Here is a 19,448-nt window from a genome sequence, read left to right on the forward strand (position 1 = left end):
AAAAAATCAAATAGCCAGAATTGTCTTTAAAAAGCCTAAATCAAAGTTCACGAGTCTGAAACGAGAATTAAATCACATTTACTCCATAAAAGTTGTGTGCATTTGTGAACTGCTTAAAAAATTAACTGACATTTTAAGAGCAGAACGCCAAACTAATTGTCTGAAAAAATGTATTTACGAGGAAAGAAATAGATACAATGCAAGTAAAAAGGGTCTAATCAAAGCAACCAGAAACTGCAAATAAAAGCAGCGGTCTAAGTCCTAAAAGAACCTAAATTAATAGGAGTGAGAATACAAAAACTGCTTAATTTCATTTTACAATTCTATCATAATTTTTTCTTAGAAGTGCAACAGATGCGTGCAAGAGAACCGAATCAATTTTTATCTTGTTTCAGTGACAATTTTTTTTGTGGACAAAATGGAACTTTTCGCTTCGTTTTTTAGCGAAATTCGATTGAGCTAATAAAATTTAGAATCACGTTTTGAAGTTTTCCCCTATTTGCTCATGCTATGATATGCCACTCAAGTACATCATTGATCATTGTAATGGTAGTGGTCATCACTTGACTAGGACCTCTTGGGCCTATTGATGACCTGTCGAGTAGATTTTGTACTATGTTACACGACTTATACCACATGTGTTGCACACAAATGTCCATCCTACTCGAGGACAATTTATTATTACTAAAAATATTTAAAAACAGCCGATTATTTAATTTTTTAATTTCCTTGCCTGATCTTTCGTTTATTTTCACTTGTGAGCTTGAATGCAGTTATAGTTATTAAAACCCCAAGCTATATTTTTGATTTTTTTTCGAGGTCTCAACGCGGCGTGGAACAATTTTGCGTAAGCTCATATTATATTTTCAAGAAGAGAAGCGAGAGTATACATTTTGCAGCAACGAAAACCACCGCTTTTATGGCGTCTATCACACTTTTTGTGCACTAATTGTACGTGCATATGACGACTGCTGCTCTTTTTAACCGTGTGCCGGACTAAAGTAAACTTCGCAAACTGCGTAATGCAATTGAGTGCCATTGCACTCATAGTCATCCACACCAAGATATTCCGGCTGCTTCCCAGGTCGACTCTGGGCTGTGCACATCTCGTCTCGATCATCCAGAGTATTTCCAGGCTGTGTCTCATTACGCCACATTTCATCCTTCAATATTATACTCGGAATATCCTTCTCAACGAATAGAGTTCGGTCTTTTCGAATGGCCTCATTCGCTTCACTCAGAGTTCCGTTGGGCTCCAATGGCGCCGGCTCTTGCCTATAAAACATTGTCCAGAATCCTGCCTCACTATCAGTAGGAAGTCCTTCTCCGATTGCCCAGTCCAAAATTTTTTTGAGATGTTCCTGTTTAGAAACATAAAGTCAAACTTAAGTCTCACAGTAATTCAGCATTTAACCAGCGCAGTACTTCAAGAAGCGAAACTTTAATCAAGTACTTAAACATTTACCTGAAGAGCATTCCAATTATGTATGAGCAATTATTTTGCAATTTTATTAGGATCACTGAAAACCGTCTGATATTAAATAAATTAATCAGTAAAATTTTAAATAAGCTAGAGTTGGCACAAATCATGCTCTAAGGATTCCCTCTTGTCTCTCATTAACAAAAAATAACAATTTTAATTCTAGAGTCTAAATCTTTTTTTTTTGATTCGATTCCGGGCTTATTGACTCTACAATCCTCAAAAAAGACTTTGTATTGGTATATTCAAAAAGAAGCTTGTAAAAGTTAGAAAGCTTAAAATGTTTCAATTAGTTTGGAAAAAAACGATCTAATTTCCATCAGATTGAGAGAACGAGCCACAGAAATTTAAATCCTTTGGAAATATAATTTGAATTAAGTTCATTTGCAACAGTAAAAATTTCTGCAATGAAAGAGAGAGATAATGAAAAAATAGGCAAATTGATTTAGGCGAACAAGATTTAAGTCCCTCGAAAATGCAACTCTAGATCAGTTTCATAACGAGAGACACAAAACGCGCAACATTTTATTAAAAAGTCTGTTTAAACACAATATATAAACAGTGGTGTTTTTCACAAGAAGTTGTTTGCCAAGAAAAAAATTAATCCCTTCTGAGTCATAAAATTTTCTACCTTTGTATTTAATGTTTAAATTTACTCTGGAGAACTTTTTCTCAATTGAGAGTACATCTTATCTTGTCAGAGAGTATGAAAAGAACAGGAAAAAGAACAAAAATGATACAACGAATTATTAGTTTTCATCTAGTTTTTCAAGAGCCGGTACAATGAGCTATATTTTCGAATTGATAATCTCAAAAACATTTAAATGGCATTTAAAAAATTTTCACCACCAAATCATCAAAAGTTCGAATTCCTTTCTGAATGAAGCACTGCATTATATCTTTTGTCAGATAAAAAAATCAAATTGCATCACAAAATCTGATACTAGAGATCCATGCTTGGATCCAACTGACGAAGTGACCCTAGTGGCTTTTTCTTCCTGTCTTGTATAAAAGAGAACTGAAATTCCCTCTATCAGTCCCCTGATCAAATGAAAGCTTGTTCTGGTAGAAAACGGACACGGCGCGTATCTAACGCTCAGAGAACATCAATACTTTTACAGAACAATTTCACAGATATTTTGATTTTCAGTACTGATTCACATCCAATTCCGAATCAGAAACCTCTCTGAATAGGAGCAAAATCAGAATGAAGTTTTAATTGATTCTGAACCAGAACAAAATTTTTTTTGCAGACAAAAACACACACATAAACACACAAAACCTACCCGGAGCTTATCAACCGTTTTAATTAGATTTTGGAGCAAAATGCCAACAACTCTAGCCTAAAAAATGAACCAAATTTTTGCTGATATAATCTACTCTGCTATAGTGAATTAAATTTATAATAGTATCTCAAAGAGTAGTTGATCTCGGGGAACCGGTCTTGAGTATTCGGTTCCTTCAACAGTTTAAACAAAAAGTCGCTGAATACGAAATTTTATTTTTTTTGTTTGTTTTTGAAGAAGAATTGACTTTTATTTATTCATTTTGGAAGAGTCAAGTTGTCATAACATTTGCTTGTTTCATTCAAATCTTTCCAACAAATCAATCGTTTTTGAACAATTTCTCGCGACATATAAAATAACCTAAAATCAGAAACAAAAGGTCTCTGACAAAAATTGACGGAAGTTTCCATACAGTAAGTTATCGACATTTCATATCTCAATCAGATGGAAATGGCCAAAAATGATTCTTTTTTCATGTCTCAATCATCTCAAAAATGGCCAAAAAAACTGAAATGGCTAGTATCGTTTTTTCCACTTCAAAAATAGATGACCTATTCAAGTTCAATTTTTCACGGTAACCCCTACAAAAACTTCTGCGATAAGACTAAAAAAATCACAAAAACAGTGGTGTTTTTCACAAGAAGTTGTTTGCCAAGAAAAAAATTAATCCCTTCTGAGTCATAAAATTTTCTACCTTTGTATTTAATGTTTAAATTTACTCTGGAGAACTTTTTCTCAATTGAGAGTACATCTTATCTTGTCAGAGAGTATGAAAAGAACGGGAAAAAGAACAAAAATGATACAACGAATTATTAGTTTTCATCTAGTTTTTCAAGAGCCGGTACAATGAGCTATATTTTCGAATTGATAATCTCAAAAACATTTAAATGGCATTTAAAAAATTTTCACCACCAAATCATCAAAAGTTCGAATTCCTTTCTGAATGAAGCACTGCATTATATCTTTTGTCAGATAAAAAAATCAAATTGCATCACAAAATCTGATACTAGAGATCCATGCTTGGATCCAACTGACGAAGTGACCCTTGTGGCTTTTTCTTCCTGTCTTGTATAAAAGAGAACTGAAATTCCCTCTATCAGTCCCCTGATCAAATGAAAGCTTGTTCTGGTAGAAAACGGACACGGCGCGTATCTAACGCTCAGAGAACATCAATACTTTTACAGAACAATTTCACAGATATTTTGATTTTCAGTACTGATTCACATCCAATTCCGAATCAGAAACCTCTCTGAATAGGAGCAAAATCAGAATGAAGTTTGAATTGATTCTGAACCAGAACAAAATTTTTTTTGCAGACAAAAACACACACATAAACACACAAAACCTACCCGGAGCTTATCAACCGTTTTAATTAGATTTTGGAGCAAAATGCCAACAACTCTAGCCTAAAAAATGAACCAAATTTTTGCTGATATAATCTACTCTGCTATAGTGAATTAAATTTATAATAGTATCTCAAAAAGTAGTTGATCTGGGGGAACCGGTCTTGAGTATTCGGTTCCTTCAACAGTTTAAACAAAAAGTCGCTGAATACGAAATTTTATTTTTTTGTTTGTTTTTGAAGAAGAATTGACTTTTATTTATTCATTTTGGAAGAGTCAAGTTGTCATAACATTTGCTTGTTTCATTCAAATCTTTCCAACAAATCAATCGTTTTTGAACAATTTCTCGCGACATATAAAATAACCTAAAATCAGAAACAAAAGGTCTCTGACAAAAATTGACGGAAGTTTCCATACAGTAAGTTATCGACATTTCATATCTCAATCAGATGGAAATGGCCAAAAATGATTCTTTTTTCATATCTCAATCATCCCAAAAATGGCCAAAAAAACTGAAATGGCTCGTATCGTTTTTTCCACTTCAAAAATAGATGACCTATTCAAGTTCAATTTTTCACGGTAAACCCTACAAAAACTTCTGCGATGAGACTAAAAAAATCACAAAAATCCATTTTGAATGGCAAATCCTGAGAACTTTAATCATAAAGTTACGTTTTTTACCCCAAAAGAGAGTAAATGTCCGAAAAAGATTTTTCAGCCAGCATTGGAGGAATTGTCATGATCAACTTAGTCTGAAGGTCGTAATGTAATGTTAAGTTGATTACGTTTGTCTAGTTTTTGCATTATGGGCTCTTTGGCGCTTTGTATCAAAAAATATTTGAACATTCACAAAATCATGTAATATACGCAGGCAAGAGTTCAAATATCACAACACCATTGTGACTGTCCCCTTTGATTTTGCGTCCCTGGTCGGGGTATCACCAACATTCAACGTAAAATTATGTAAGATAAGCGGTGAATGCCAAAAATTTTGTACGATGAGCGGTGAATGCGGTGAAAACACATAAATCAGGCGGTGAATGCGGTGAGAAACCTTTATCGTCTGGTAGTGGCGAAATTACATAAATTCACCGCTTAACTTAGTGGTGAACTTACATAAATTCACCGCTTAAAAAATAGTATTAAAACTGTGGGAGATCAGTAGTGAATGCGATGAATTTACAAAAATTCACCGCTTAACTTAGTGGTAAAATAACATTTATTCACAGCTTTGAAAACGCTTCGAATTGTCTTTTATTCAACGAAGTTAGGATACATTTATTAAAAGACGCACGGAATTTACCAACGAATAATCATACTCCGTTTTTATGAATTATGTAACTTCGCAACTAGAGTCAGCGGTGAACTTACAAAAAATCACCACTTTTCACCGCTAATCTTACAAAAGTTGAGCGCGTATGTTTTACAAAATTTAGAGTTAATTTGGTTTAAATTCAAAACAAATATGCTCAATAATAGTGAGAAGTGGCGAAGTGGAAGAAGAAATTGCTGACATGCAGGAGGTGAGAGGTTCGAATACCTGCAAGGACAATAAATTGTAGTAATGGGTGAAATGTGGTAAATTTTGTAAGTTCACCGCTTACTCTATCGGTGAACTTACATAATTTTACCGCATGTCACCGCAAAATTATGTAAAAATTTGCGGCGAAGAAAAACAACTTTCCACCGCTTATCTTACATATTTTTCCAATTGTTTCTCAACCCTGGGTATAGGCAAGACCTAATAGCTCCAAATTTTTCATTTTGTCTTTCTAAAAACAACTTGGCCTTCACAAAATCAAGAGCAAAAACTGTCGAGCTACTGCGATCTTCGAAAATATCACCAATTGGTGGATCTGGTTGCAATGAAATTAAGAAGGGGCTAATAAGAGCTATGTGATTGAGAAGTACACAAATATAAATAACTTTAATTTCCAAATTTTTAAAAAGTTTATATGCCATGTTTTGATATTTTTGTACCAAATTGGAAAGCAATGTAGAGCTGGTTCTAGATTATTTTTGGTGTTGTTCACATTTGCAATGTAAAAGCTGACAACATATTCTTCTGGCTTTTTCGTAGGAAATAATTAGCGTTTAATCTGAAAAAGAGTTAATAAAAAGCTGTTCAAGAAATTATCTGACGCAAAAAATCTTTTTGAAACATTTGGGTTTTGAGTGCTGTTTTTCTCAAGGTGATGGTTTTTCTATGTATAAACTCTGTTATCTTTGCGATATTTTTGTCTCCAGAGCCTACTTTTTTTAAATAGCTGCAGGTTATTGAACATTTTTTTTCTATGACCTTTCCATCAATTTTCTGTGAACAGCCTTTTCTTTCAAAACACACGCAATAAAACATAACCAACACTTTAGAACTACTCTTTTAAGTCTGTCTATGTTATTTGCTAGTCTGGGCCTCCTTTTTAACCCACAAAATGGGATATAGACATATCGGATGCTGGTGTTCTTCGCTTTTCTTGTTTGAAAAGATGAATCTGGTTATTTGGATTGGTTGTTTGAGCTCCGTTTGTAAAATGAAAGCTTCTCACTTTTATTTTATCTAGATTTCTACTGTTTCAGGGGGCGATTTTTGTTCCAAAGATGCACCCTGCGTATAATCAGTTAATTGTGGATTTGTAAAAACGTTTCATTGAGCTCCCATTGTGCTTGCATTCGAATCCGTAGATGGTGAAAAAACACTCCTCTGTTATTCAGCCAGATTAGCTGGGAAGTTGATTTTATCCCTCCTTATTATTCGTAAATACGCGTTTTTACTAAGGTCAGGGCTTCGTGACTCATGAGGTGCACCCCTTGACTTGTTGAAATGCCGTTTAGTCGGCTCCTCACCTGTGATTTTGCACCTCATGATGGTGATGCATGGTGGTTTGCGGAGAAACTTTGAGGGCGTGTTGGGATATTCATTTAACGAATTCCCTCTGAAGATGATAACAGCCTCTTCAGATAGGCATTTAATTACGGCTGATTGGTTAAACGGCTACTACAGAATGTTTGTTTTAGAACCAAATCTAACGGATATTGGATCTGTTAATCTGCGAAAGATTTGTTCAGAGGTTGTTTCTTTGAAAAATTTTACCTAAAAGAAGTTACAATTTTCTCTATAAGTTGTCGAAAAGAAAAATTATAGCGTTGATATAAAATGGTCAAAAAATTTTGGGTTGTTTTAGTTCAGAACGAGTGTAGAAAGACGTTCTTCTTTTTCGCTTATTAAGCATTCAAAGTAACACCTTAGTTAGATTATAAAATAAGCATTTTGTTAGATTTTAAAGTACAGAACAACGCTATCATCTAAATGAACTAAAATCTGAAAAATTTTTTGAGAAATAGTGCTTCTTTGGAAAAAAGTTATCATTGAATAAAGGATTTTTATTTTTCTTTATGATGCATTAAAGAGTATGATCATAGCCGAGATTTGAAAGCACAAAAAGTCTCAGGGTTTCTGAGTATAGGCCAACTTTAGCAACCTTTTAACCAAAAAATCGGAACAAGGTACGGCCAAAATGTCCTATCTTCAAGAAAAGTATCGCTACTTAAGAAAGTTGCGGTTTTCTCCATAAAGGAGTTGAAAACTGAGTTGATAAGGGTGATTTGTGAGAAAATGTTTTTTTTTAAAAGTTCTCATTCTTTAAGAAATAGAATTTGACTTTATAATCAGTTTTATAATATAATGTAGTGCTACAATGAAAGATTTCGTTTTTGGGGTTTTTGATTAGAGGTCCAAATGTACGGGCCACGTAAATTGTGAACTGTGAATCTGCAAAAAAAAACAAGTTAACAAATGTTCGGTTGAAAAAAATCTTCCTTAAAAAATTTTTAGTTGTATCTATAATCAAGTTACAATTAGTCGCAATGCTCTTTTTCGGAGGTTTTGAATTAGGAACAACTACGGCCATGTAAACGGTGATTCTGCTTCGGATTTGGTCAGAATGCGTTTCTTTGATGAAATCGTCATTTTTTAAAGAACTTAAATTTTTCTCTTTAAAAAAAGATTCTCTCGTTATAAATAGTGTCCCAATGGGAATTTTATTTTTGTAGTATTTTGGTATAGGACCAACCTTAGGGGCCAACTAAACTATGAATCTGCAAAATTTCAAAATTTGCTCTTATTGTGTTTATTGGAAAAATTATCGTCTTATAATGATGTTTCAACTGTCTCTATTATCAGTTTTATAAAAGGTCTCATCGGTAATGCAAAGTCTTAAAATTTTCTGGGAGCGTTGGTATAGATGCATCTGCACATGCCATGTTAATTGTTAATCTGCAAATAATTTGCCAGAATGTGTTTGTTTGAAAAAGTTGCTATTGTATAAATAAGTAGCATTTTTGTTCTATAAGGAGTCAAAAAGTATGGTAATAGGGTGATATTAAAAGGTTATATTTTTTTCGGGTTTTTGAGTATCGATCTGACCGATTGCAGTGGCATTTTGAACTAGAGATCTGTAAATTCTTAGTCACAATATTGTGTTTTGAAGACAAATTCCGACCCCTTGTAGAAGCTGCTTTCATGTGCAAAGCTAATAAGCATTTTGATTTGATGGCTAGCATCCACGTGAGCTGTTACACAGCAGAGGGGTTGGACATGAAAGATTTTTTCGAAGAAATTTTTGTTATTATATAAAGAATTGACAAATTGATATAGAAGAATTTTGCTAAAGAATACATGGTTTAGGACCAACTGTATGAGACATTTGATTTTTGAATCTGTAAAGGAAAATGATTCACAAATTTATGTGTTAAAAAATTGTTTTGAAAAACATCTTTATTTGAAGAAGTTGCAGTGTTCTCTATACGGCTTTTCAAAAATTATGGTGAAATAATAAAAATTCATAAGATTTCTGAGCATAGACCAACTAAAACAAACAAATTAATTAGAAATCTGTGGAAGGTATGGCCGAAATGTTTTATTTCAAAGAAAGTTTACCATTACTTAAAGATGTTGCATTTTTCTCTATAAGGCGTCGAGATGAGAGCGGTGATGTAAAATAGGGACATTTTCCGGAGTTTCTGAGGATAGATGGACTGAATCAACCAAATGACCGATAAATCTGCAAAACGTTTTGTCAAGAAAAGTAGTCATTATTTATGAAAGTTGCAGTTTTCTCCTTAAAATAAGGGTCTTCTTGATTCAAAACAGTCTTATTCCTATTTTACTATTTTATTGTGAAATACGGCTTATTTTTCATGATTTTGTATTGATGAACAACTGTAACAATGTGAACAGTGACTCACCGAGATCCTTCCAGAAAATGTTTATTTGAAAAAAAGTTTTATTATAAAAGAGCTTGCAACTGTCATTATTATCGGTTTTTGTATAGATTGTAGAGCTATAATAAAGTAATTTGTTTTTTTTCGGGGTTTTCGATGAAGGAGCAAATGTACTGGTCAATTGGCAATGAATCTGCAATAAAATGGGTAAGAAAATATTTATTTTAAAAGAATGCTCATTAAAAAAGATGTTGCAGATGCCTATATAGTCAGTTTAAAATTGTTTAAATAGCTTTTTTGGAACTCGCGAACTATGAAGAGCAACATGAGCCATTTAATTTGTAAATTTGCGTAGGGTTTGGTCAGAATGTGTTTATTTGCCGAAAATTGTATTATTTAAAGAGTAACAAACTTCTCTTTAAAAAGGATCGTGCCGTTTTAATATCAGGTCACATTATAATGTGACATCACAATGTGCAACATTTAGTTTTCTTCTGAGATTTTCGGGTTAGGAACAAACTTAGGGTCTAATTTTACTGCGACTCGGAAAAGATTGCTCTGATTTTGTTGATTCGAAAAAAGTTATAAAAATAAGTCGAAAATGTCTCTATGATCAGTTTTGAAATAGGTCCCAGCAGTATGATAAATGATTGTCTTTCTCTAGAGTTGTGATTTAGATAAAATTGAACGGGCCATTTTAATTCTTAATCTGCAAAAATTTTGGTAAAAATATGTTCTTTTGAAAAAATTTGTCATACATAATGAGGTTACAGTTTTCTCTCCAAAGAGTCGAAAAGTTTAATGATAGCGTTGATATGAATTAATCTTCAATATTGGGTTTCTAAAACTAGATTTACTGTAGCAATTATAAAAACAATGAATCCGTATAATATCTGTTTTTGAGAATAGAACTTGCTACTCTCTATAAGCATTTGAAAAGAATGGTCTTGCTGTTATATGAATTGATAACTTCTTTTGGACTTCTGAGTAAAGACCAACGCTAGCGTCTATATGAACTGTGATTCTGCAAAACAATTTGTCAGAATAGGTTTGGTTGAAAAAAGTGTGACTGTCTAAGGAGATGGCAATTTACTAAACCGGCAGTTTTAAAATATGGCAGTAGTGTTATAGTCATTTCTTGCTTTTCCCGGATATATGGTTTAAGATTAGTTTTCTGTTTTATGTCTGATATATTAATTGAACTTCGGATTTAAAACTTTGATCTGCGGGAGATTTTGAACATCAAATTTTTTTAATAAAAAAGTTTTCAATTCTTAGAGTATATTGCAATTTTTTTCAATATGTCAAAAATAGTAATTTGATAGCACTGATTTGAATCAGTTATCGACTTTGTGTTTTTTGAATATGTAAAAAATTTAGCGACCATATGAACTAGGAATCTGCAAATATTTTGCTCAGAATACTTAATGTTGTCTTTAAGTTAAAAATTGTTAAGAATTGATTTTTTTAAAAAATTTAATTGCAGTTTTTTCTAGAATGGTTTGTTGAGTAAGGGCATAGCGGTGATGTGAAATGATGAAAAAGTTTTGGGCTTTCCAATTATGGACTCTAGCATTCAAATGAGCTCTGAATTTGCAACGGCTAGGTAAGGATTTATTATTTTGAAAGGAAGTTGTTGCGGTAAATAATCTTTTGACCTTCATATTTCGAGAGCTTCAAGACTTCAATTCTAGATGACTTCTTCAACATATACAACAAAAAGTTAACACGTGATTTGAACTAAGAAATTATGATTTTATCTGATTTTATCACAATCACTTGTTTCCTTAAGTTCTTGAGTTCTTCTCAAGCTGTACAGACGATACAACGAATTCATCATTGGGTTCATTGAACTAGGACACATGGAAGAAGTATCCACGAAGAAAATGCTACTGCCAAAAGAAAAAAACTATTTTATCAGCCATCACTGTGTCTTCAAACACTCAAGTACAAATACGAAGCTGCGTGTGGTCTTTGATGGTTCAGCAAAGACTACCAGTGGAATTTCTTCGAGCGATAGACTGATGGTCGGACCCAAGATCCGGAAAGATATATTCAGCATCTTTATCCGTTTCTGTATGTATCCTGTAGCCCCTTCAGCAGAATTTGCAAAGAAGTACAGAAAAGTGCAACTGGACGCCGAAGATAAAGACTATCATCATCTACTTTGGAAGGAACCGAACTCAACAGATATAAAGACCTTTAAGATGACACGTGCCACGCACGGAATAGCATCATCAGCGTTTCATTCTGTTTGTCCATTAGAAAATTTAGCGGAGTGGAAGTTGCTACAGACAAAAATGTACAGCTAGGAATCATGGCGTATATGTAGGTCGACGACTTGTTGACAGGAGCACCCGATCTGGAAGTTGCAACGAAACTGCAGGACTCAATCATAGCAGTTCCTTCAGAAGCAGGGTTTGAGATTCGCAAATGGACTTCAAGTAACACAGAACTTGTTGTAAGATTACATGCAAACCTTCGAGAAACTACTGACGAGAGGACAATTAAAAGCGACGAATACAGTAGAAAAACTTTAGGGGTCAAGTGGAACCCAAATCCCCATTTTCACAGCAAAAGTGGACGAAAAGACACCATCTACAAAACGCAAAAAACTGTCGGAAGACACCAGGCACTCTGATTCGTTGGGATGGCTTCCACTTACAATAATAGAGATCAAGGGTTTTGTGCAACTGCTTTGGATGGACCGACTTGGATGGGAGTTCAACTGATGGAATTGGAAAAAAAATATACTGCCCAGAAAGCTAGTTTTAATCTCGCCAGCATCATCGGACACTGAAGTTCAGGTCGTCTGTGTTGTATCAACTACAGCCTATGCCGCAGTTGTGTATATACGAAAATCTTTCGACGGATCGGTTCATACAAGGATGTTGACAGCAAAGACCAGAGTTGCGCCAATAAAGAGCTTGTGCGTTCCCCGGATGAAACTTTGTGCAGCACTTCTTGGAGCAGATTTGGTGAAAGTGGTATCATCATCTTTGAGCGATCAACGTTTCCCGACACCAAAGGTGTACGCTTGGACTGATTCAACGGTAACACTTGCTTGGCTGCAAGACCTTCCAAGAGGAAAATCCTGCTGATTGCGCAACACGAGGGATCTCAGCTTCAAACCTAGCCAAACACAGCCTCTGGTGGAATGGACCCCGCTGGCTAGAAAAAAAGCAAAGATTATTGGCCGAAAGCGGAATCGATTGAGGAACATCAGCCCGCAGTGAACAATGAAGTGCAAAAAACACTGAAGCAAACGACAATGGTTGCTACTCAGGAGAACAACTCAATAGTTCAGCCAATTCATCATATATTCTTGTTTGGAAAACTGGTTCGAATTTTTTTTTATGTCAAGAAATTAATTCAGAAAGCTAAACAACAAAGCCAGAACACTTTTGCGAGCAGAACAGATCCAACACAGTCCGATAACAAATGCTACTCACAGAAGAGAAACCTATGACAAAAATGATGTCAACAGAAAATGTCGTAAGCTTCAACAGCATCTGAATTTCAATCACTTCGTCAACTCAGCTCTTCAGATGTTAATCATGGACCGATTGCCAAATACAGTCTGATTCAAAAACTTTACCTGCAAGAGTTTCATGTCATCGTTAGTCAATCATCTTCATCAATGACAGAAAGGAAAGGTTACAACAATACGGACAATGCGTATTGTCATAAACTCCTCGGTAGAGTTGAGGTAGGTAATGCTGGTGAGGTTGAGGTAGGTAAGGTTGAGGTTGATAAGGTTAAGTAGGTAAAGTTGATCAAAGTGAGGTAAGTAAGTTTGGTAAGGTTGAGGTTGGTGAAGGTGGTAAGTTTGAGGTAGGCAAGAATGGTAAAGCTTAGGTAGATAAACTTGGTACAGCTCAATTATGTAATTTAGATAATACAACAAGTTTCAACAATTTGGAGAAGCATGTAGATACAATTGACGAAAAATTGATCAATAGTACCACAGAACAAAGAATGAAGCTTTTGCCGGAAAGAGGACGACTTTTCAAATTTTCTCCCTTCTACGAACCACACAAAAAGGTTTTTCGCGTGGGCAGACGACTAAAAAATTTGGCATACAACATTGACAAGGGGTTCACTATGCTGATTCCAAAAGACTCGCCAATCACAGTGCTTCTGATTTGGGAAGCTCATGCAAAGAACTTACATGGAGGCGCACAGTTAAACTTGTTTTCTCTTCGGCAAACAATTTGGATACCCGGAGGACTATCAGCTGTCGAAAAAAATACTTACAACTGCAACCCCTACATTCGCCACGAAGCCGGAATTCTTCAGCCGCAAATGGGAGATTTGCCAGGAGAACGTGTTGTTTCATCATTTGCTCTCACCCACACTAGCTTGTACTACTATGGACCTTTCAGCACTAAAGACAGCAGCACAGGACAGCAGATAAACTGGTTGACCATTCCACCACGGTCACCTCACTTCGCAGGTGTCTGGGAAGCCGCAATAAAATCCATTACAAGACATTTTCACAGAACTATGGGGACAAAAAAGATGTCTTTTGATATTTGCAAAACCTTGATCACTCAAATTGAGGCCATCCTCCATTCTTGCCCACTGACAGCCCCTTTTTTTCTTGCCCGCTGTCACTCGCTCGTTTTGCTGTTGGACGCCCACTAACAATTTTGCCAGAGCCATCTCAAGAAGACAACCGAACACTAAAAAGAATGTTCAAAAGCATCATCAACATTGTCAGACAATTTTGGAAAAAATGGTCCGTGGACTACTTGACAACACTTCAACATCGACCAAAATGACACAATAACAAGCAAAAATATGCCATCAACGACATTGTTATCATCAAGGAAGACAACACACCTCCAATGCAATGGCCACTGGTAAGGATTACAAAAATTTCCGATGGAAATGACAAGATAGTAGAAGTCGGCCAAGTTAGAACTAAAACAGGACTCTGTATACGATCATTAAGCCGACTTTTTCCATTGAAGAAGGAAAAACCAGAAACTCAGTTACACAAATGGAAGACAGCGGATGACTCAATGGATGAGGATTGACAAGTCAACAGCACAAAACAAATCAATACAACAAGACCGGAAGATAAGCGTTCCCTAGACAAGGAGCAATCAATATTCAGGTCAATATCATCAGCAACCAATAATTTGAAGTCTGTCGAGCTTATTGTTCATCATTGACCTTCATGACAGCAACGACAATGATGACCACAATGATGATTATCATCATAATGAACATGAGAATGAAGATGACGACAACGACAAAAATGACGATGACGAGTACAACGATGACGATTACGACGACGATGATGACAACAAGGCAAACAACAATCAATTTTCAGAAAAACATTTCCTCGTCAAAAATTTTCGGTGAATTGTCTTGTGTGAAATGGTCTCAAGTGACTTCAATTTTACCTTTTAATTGAAGTGGTTTAAGGAGACCGGTTTATTTTGCGGAAAGTATCCTTTTGACCTTCATAATTCGAGAGCTTCAAACTTTCAATTCTTGATAAATTCTTTTTGAACAAATGCAGCAAAAAATTACCACGTGATTTGAACTAAGAAATCATTATTTCATCTGATTTTATCACAAACACTTGTTTCCTTTTGAGCTTGAGTTCTTCTTGAGCAAAAAACACATAAGTCTTTAAATCGTTGAAAGCAAGTCTTATTTATAAAAATAAGGGTTTATTAACAAATATAATTAACAAAAAAATTCCGGGTTTTCCGATTATAGACTCTAGCATTCAAATGAGCTCTGAATCTGCAAAGACTAGGTAAGAATATATAATTTTGAAAGGAAGTTGCATTATTTTAGGGAGTTGTAATTTTCTCGATAAGGCATCGAGGTTTAAAGTAAAATTGGTAATATAAATTTGTTAGTAGTATTTGATTACGTTTTTTGTCCAGTTTGTCTACCTTCTGTACTTCGTCCAGATGAGAGCAAGAGGGAATATAATAAAAATACTCATTTCATCATGTTGGGTCCTTCTACTTTAGCGACCTTCAGTCGAATAAGACAGAGTATTTTGGCCCAGCTGATCCCGAGCTTGCCAATTTGTGTTCACATACATACAGTGTTTTTTTAATTCAAGAAAACAAATGCAGGGAATGACAAATTAGAAGGATGGGTCAAGTTAAATCAAGCTGATTGCCGGGAGACACTTGAAAAAATGCAAAGGGACCCTCGGTGTAGCATTTCTGTGCGTGAGCTGGGATGTTGTCAGGCTATTTCTGAGACGTCCCTTGCAAAAACAAAAACCTCCAACAAAAACAACAAAAGGAGAAAAAGTTTGTGAACTATAATATTTTTTGATTGAATTAAGTTTTCAACTAATTTGGTTAACTATCAGCATGCAAAGAAATTGGTCACCAACTGAGAATTTTAATGATTTTGGGCATTAATTAAATAAGTTGCAGCTTTACTCTATAATGCGTAGAAATCTAAAGTGGTAATGGTAATTTGAAATTTTTTTCGTTTCTTTCAAAATGCTGATAATTGCTGACAAACTGTAAATATGCAAATGTATTGGTCAGAAAACTTTTTGTAAAAGAAAGTTTTCAATATATAATAAAAATGCAATGTTTTCTATAAGACGTAGTAAAGAAAGGGTTTAGCGGTGATGTGACAAGATATTAGTTTTCTAGGGTTTCACTGTGTACACACCAATTGTAGCAAGCATATAAACTAGTCTTCTGTAAAATATTTTGTCAGAATTATTTATTTTGAAGAAAATTTAACGTTAATGAATGCAGTTGCAATTTTTCAATAAACCACTTATATTATAGGTCTTATTTGTAATATGAAATACATATTAAATGCAGAATATCTAAGTATAGATCAATTATGGCAACTATATGAAGTTTGAATCTGCTAAAAAATATTGTTAAATTTAAAATTGAAAGTGTTTATGGAAATTTTGTTATGAAAATCCATCTGTAGCAACCATATGAACCGCGAATCTGCAAAAAAATGGTCAGAATACGTGTAACTTAAAAAAAACGTCATCACAACCAGTGTTATAATAGACCTTAGTAGTGTTCTCAAATCTATTTTTCTCCGGTGTTTTTATTTTTGAACCAACAGTAGGGGCAGGGTGGACTCGGCATCTGTAAAAAATTGTTTTATGCCAAATTAATTCTAATCGAGAGAAAGTTGTCATTAGATAAAGAAGTTTTTCTCTTTAAATAGACGGCTTCTGGTTTTTAGATGTTTTAGTGGTATTGTGAATTACTGCATTTTCTGGGTTTGCAATTTAGAACCAATTCCAATGGTTATGTGAATTGTGAATTGGCAAAAGAATTGGTCAGTATGTGTTTGCTTGAAAAATAAGTTGTCATTATAACAACAAGTTGCAATAACAAAAGTTGCGAAATTCTTTTTCAGTTTTATAATATGTCTTAGTGTTATTGAGGGACATTTGTTGTTAATTTTTGTTCAAAACGAAAACCAAGCCCTGAGAACTGTGAATCTGAGAAAAATGTTGTCAGGACTTGTTCATCTAAAAAAGCATTGTAATTATTCATAGAAGGTGCTTTAACCCATCAAAATTTAACGTTTAATTTTAATCTATAACGTATAATAGTAGTTTTAGGTGATTTCTTTTAAAGCGAAATGCTAGCGTTTTTGGGTATTTTAAAAAAAAATGTTTGTGTAATTTTTTTGTAACTCTTTAAGGTACCTGCAAACGGGAAAAACTGAAAAAAAAACAACGTTTAATTTGACTTGAGATACATTGTTTGCTCTGAAAGCACTTTTCGAGTACGCTTTTTACTGTGTTATATTGTTTATTATATTGTTACTCCTATATACAGTTCAGTAACTGGGTCAATTGGGGTCCCAAGCCTGGAATGAAGAATTGGCGGGCTAAATTACACAGATGATACAAAAAATCTCCGAAGTCATATTTAAAATTTAGTTTTCCCACAAATTTTTATATCGTTCAATATTGATATTCTTAATTTTTACGGGTATTGTTTGAATCTGTTTTCTTTAAAAACATGGGAGCAAATGAAATAGCAAAACCTTGCCTGGCTCGGGAGTTTGTTAATGAAATTTCGGAAGTCAGTGAATAACGAGAGTCAGAATCCAATTTTTTTTCCGAAAAAAAATCAGAGTCTTAGTCAGTGTCTGAATCGGAGAAAAAATGAAGCCTGAATCTCATTGCGACTCATAGTCTGTTTCCTAGTCTGAATCAGAAAAGTTAAGGGAAAAACGTTATTTGAGTCAAATTCTGAATCAATACTGATAACATTCTGGATTTTGTTCTGATTCGGTTTGATTTAGTACTAAAACGCCTTTAGCATTACGTACGCGGTGGGTGTTTTGGATGATGAACCCGCAAAATCTTTCTGGAAACTGGCAAGAGTTGTTTGTTCCGAAGGCACTTTTCAAGTTCGCTTTTTATTGTATTATGTTGATTATATTGTTTATTATGTTGTCGCTCCCATATACAGTTCATTAACTGGGTCACTTGTGGTCCCCAAGCCTGGAATGAAGAAGTGGCGGGCTAAATTACACAGATGATACTAGAAAATCTCCAAAGTCATTTTAAAGATTTAGTTTTCCCACAAAATTTTATATTGGTCAGAATTGATATTTTTAATTTTTGCGGGTATTGTTTGAATCTGTTTTCTTTAAAAACATGGGAGCAAATGTAATAGCAAAACCTTGCGTGGCTCGGAAGTTTAGTTATGAAATTTCCAAAGTCATTGAATAACGAGAGCCAGAATCCGATTTTTAGTCCGAAAAAAATCAGAGTCTTGGTCAGTGTCCGAATCGGAGAAAAAATGAAGCCTGAATCTCAGTGAGATTCAGGGTCTGTTTCCTAATCTGAATCAGAGAAGTTAAGGGAAAAATGTGATTTGAGTCAAATTCTGAATGAGTACTCATAACGTTCTGGATTTTGTTCTGATTCGGTTTGATTTAGTACTAAAACGCCTTTAGCATTAGGTACGCGGAGGGTGTTTTGGATGATGAACCCGCAAGATCTTGCTGGAAACTTGCAAGAGTTGTTTGTTCTGAAGGCACTTTTCAAGTTCTCTTTTTACTGTATTATATTGTTTATTATGTTGTCGCTCCCATATACAGTTCATTAACTGGGTCACTTGTGGTCCCAAGCCTGAGATGAAAAAGTGGCGGGCTAAATTACACAGATGATATTAGAAAATTTCCGAACTCATATTATCAATTTTTTTTTTTCCGACAAATTGTTATATCGTTCAGAGTTGAAATTCTTAATTATTGCGGATATTGTCTGAATCTGTTTTCTTTAAAAACATGGGAGCAAATGTAATAGCAAAACCTAGCGTGGCTCGGGAGTTAAGTTATGAAATTTCCATAGTCAGTGAAAAACGAGAGTCAGAATCCGAGTTTTATTCCGAAGAAAAAACCAACTGAAAAGTCAACGTTTAATTTGACTTGAGATAAATTTGTTTGTTCTGAAAGCGCTTTTCAAGTACGCTTTTTACTGTATTATGTTGTTTATTATATTGTTCTTCCTATATACCGTTCAGTAACTGGGTCACTTGTGGTCCCAATCCTGGAATGAAGAAGTGGCGGGCTAAATTGTACAGATGATACCAGAAAATCTTCGTAGTCATATTATAAATTTAGTTTTCCGGAAAATTTTTGTAACGTTCAGAATTGAAATTCTTAAATAATGCGGATATTGTTTGAATCTGTTTTCTTTAAAAACATGGAAGCAAATATAATAGCAAAACCTTGCGTGGCTCGGGAGTTTAGTTATGAAATTTCCCAAGTCAGTAAAAAACGAAAGTCAGAATCCGAGTTTTTTTCTAAAAAAAATCCAAGTCTTTATCAGTGTCTGAATCGGAGAAAAAATGAACACTGAATCTCAGTCCGGATCAGAATCTGTTTCATTGTCGGAATTGGAGAAGTTAAGGGAAAATGTGATTTGAGTCAAATTCTGAATGAGTACTGATAACGTTCTGGATTTTGTTCTGATTCGGTTTGATTTAGTACTAAAACTCCTTTAGCATTACGTACGCGGAGGGTGTTTTGATGATGAACCCGCAAGATCTTGCTGGAAAATTGCAAGAGTTGTTTGTTCTGAAGGCACTTTTCAAATTCTCTTTTTACTGTATTATATTGTTTATT

The 19,448-nt window shown here is 34.5% G+C and overlaps 1 protein-coding gene across 1 annotated transcript in view; it reads right to left on the reverse strand.

The window, feature by feature from the left end:
* Positions 1-858: 858 nt before the first annotated feature.
* The window catches only part of LOC142338265 (uncharacterized), an 84,376-nt gene continuing 65,786 nt past the window's right edge, over positions 859-19,448 (reverse strand). Inside the window, exon 3 of the mRNA XM_075387938.1 lies at positions 859-1,361. Coding sequence (XP_075244053.1) covers positions 981-1,361 — 381 coding nt within the window. The 3' untranslated portion in view covers positions 859-980. The remainder of the gene's footprint in view (positions 1,362-19,448) is intronic.

This window comes from Convolutriloba macropyga, chromosome 4 (genome assembly GCF_964194025.1).
Source record: "Convolutriloba macropyga chromosome 4, txConMacr16.3, whole genome shotgun sequence".
Classification (NCBI taxonomy): domain Eukaryota; kingdom Metazoa; phylum Xenacoelomorpha; order Acoela; family Convolutidae; genus Convolutriloba; species Convolutriloba macropyga.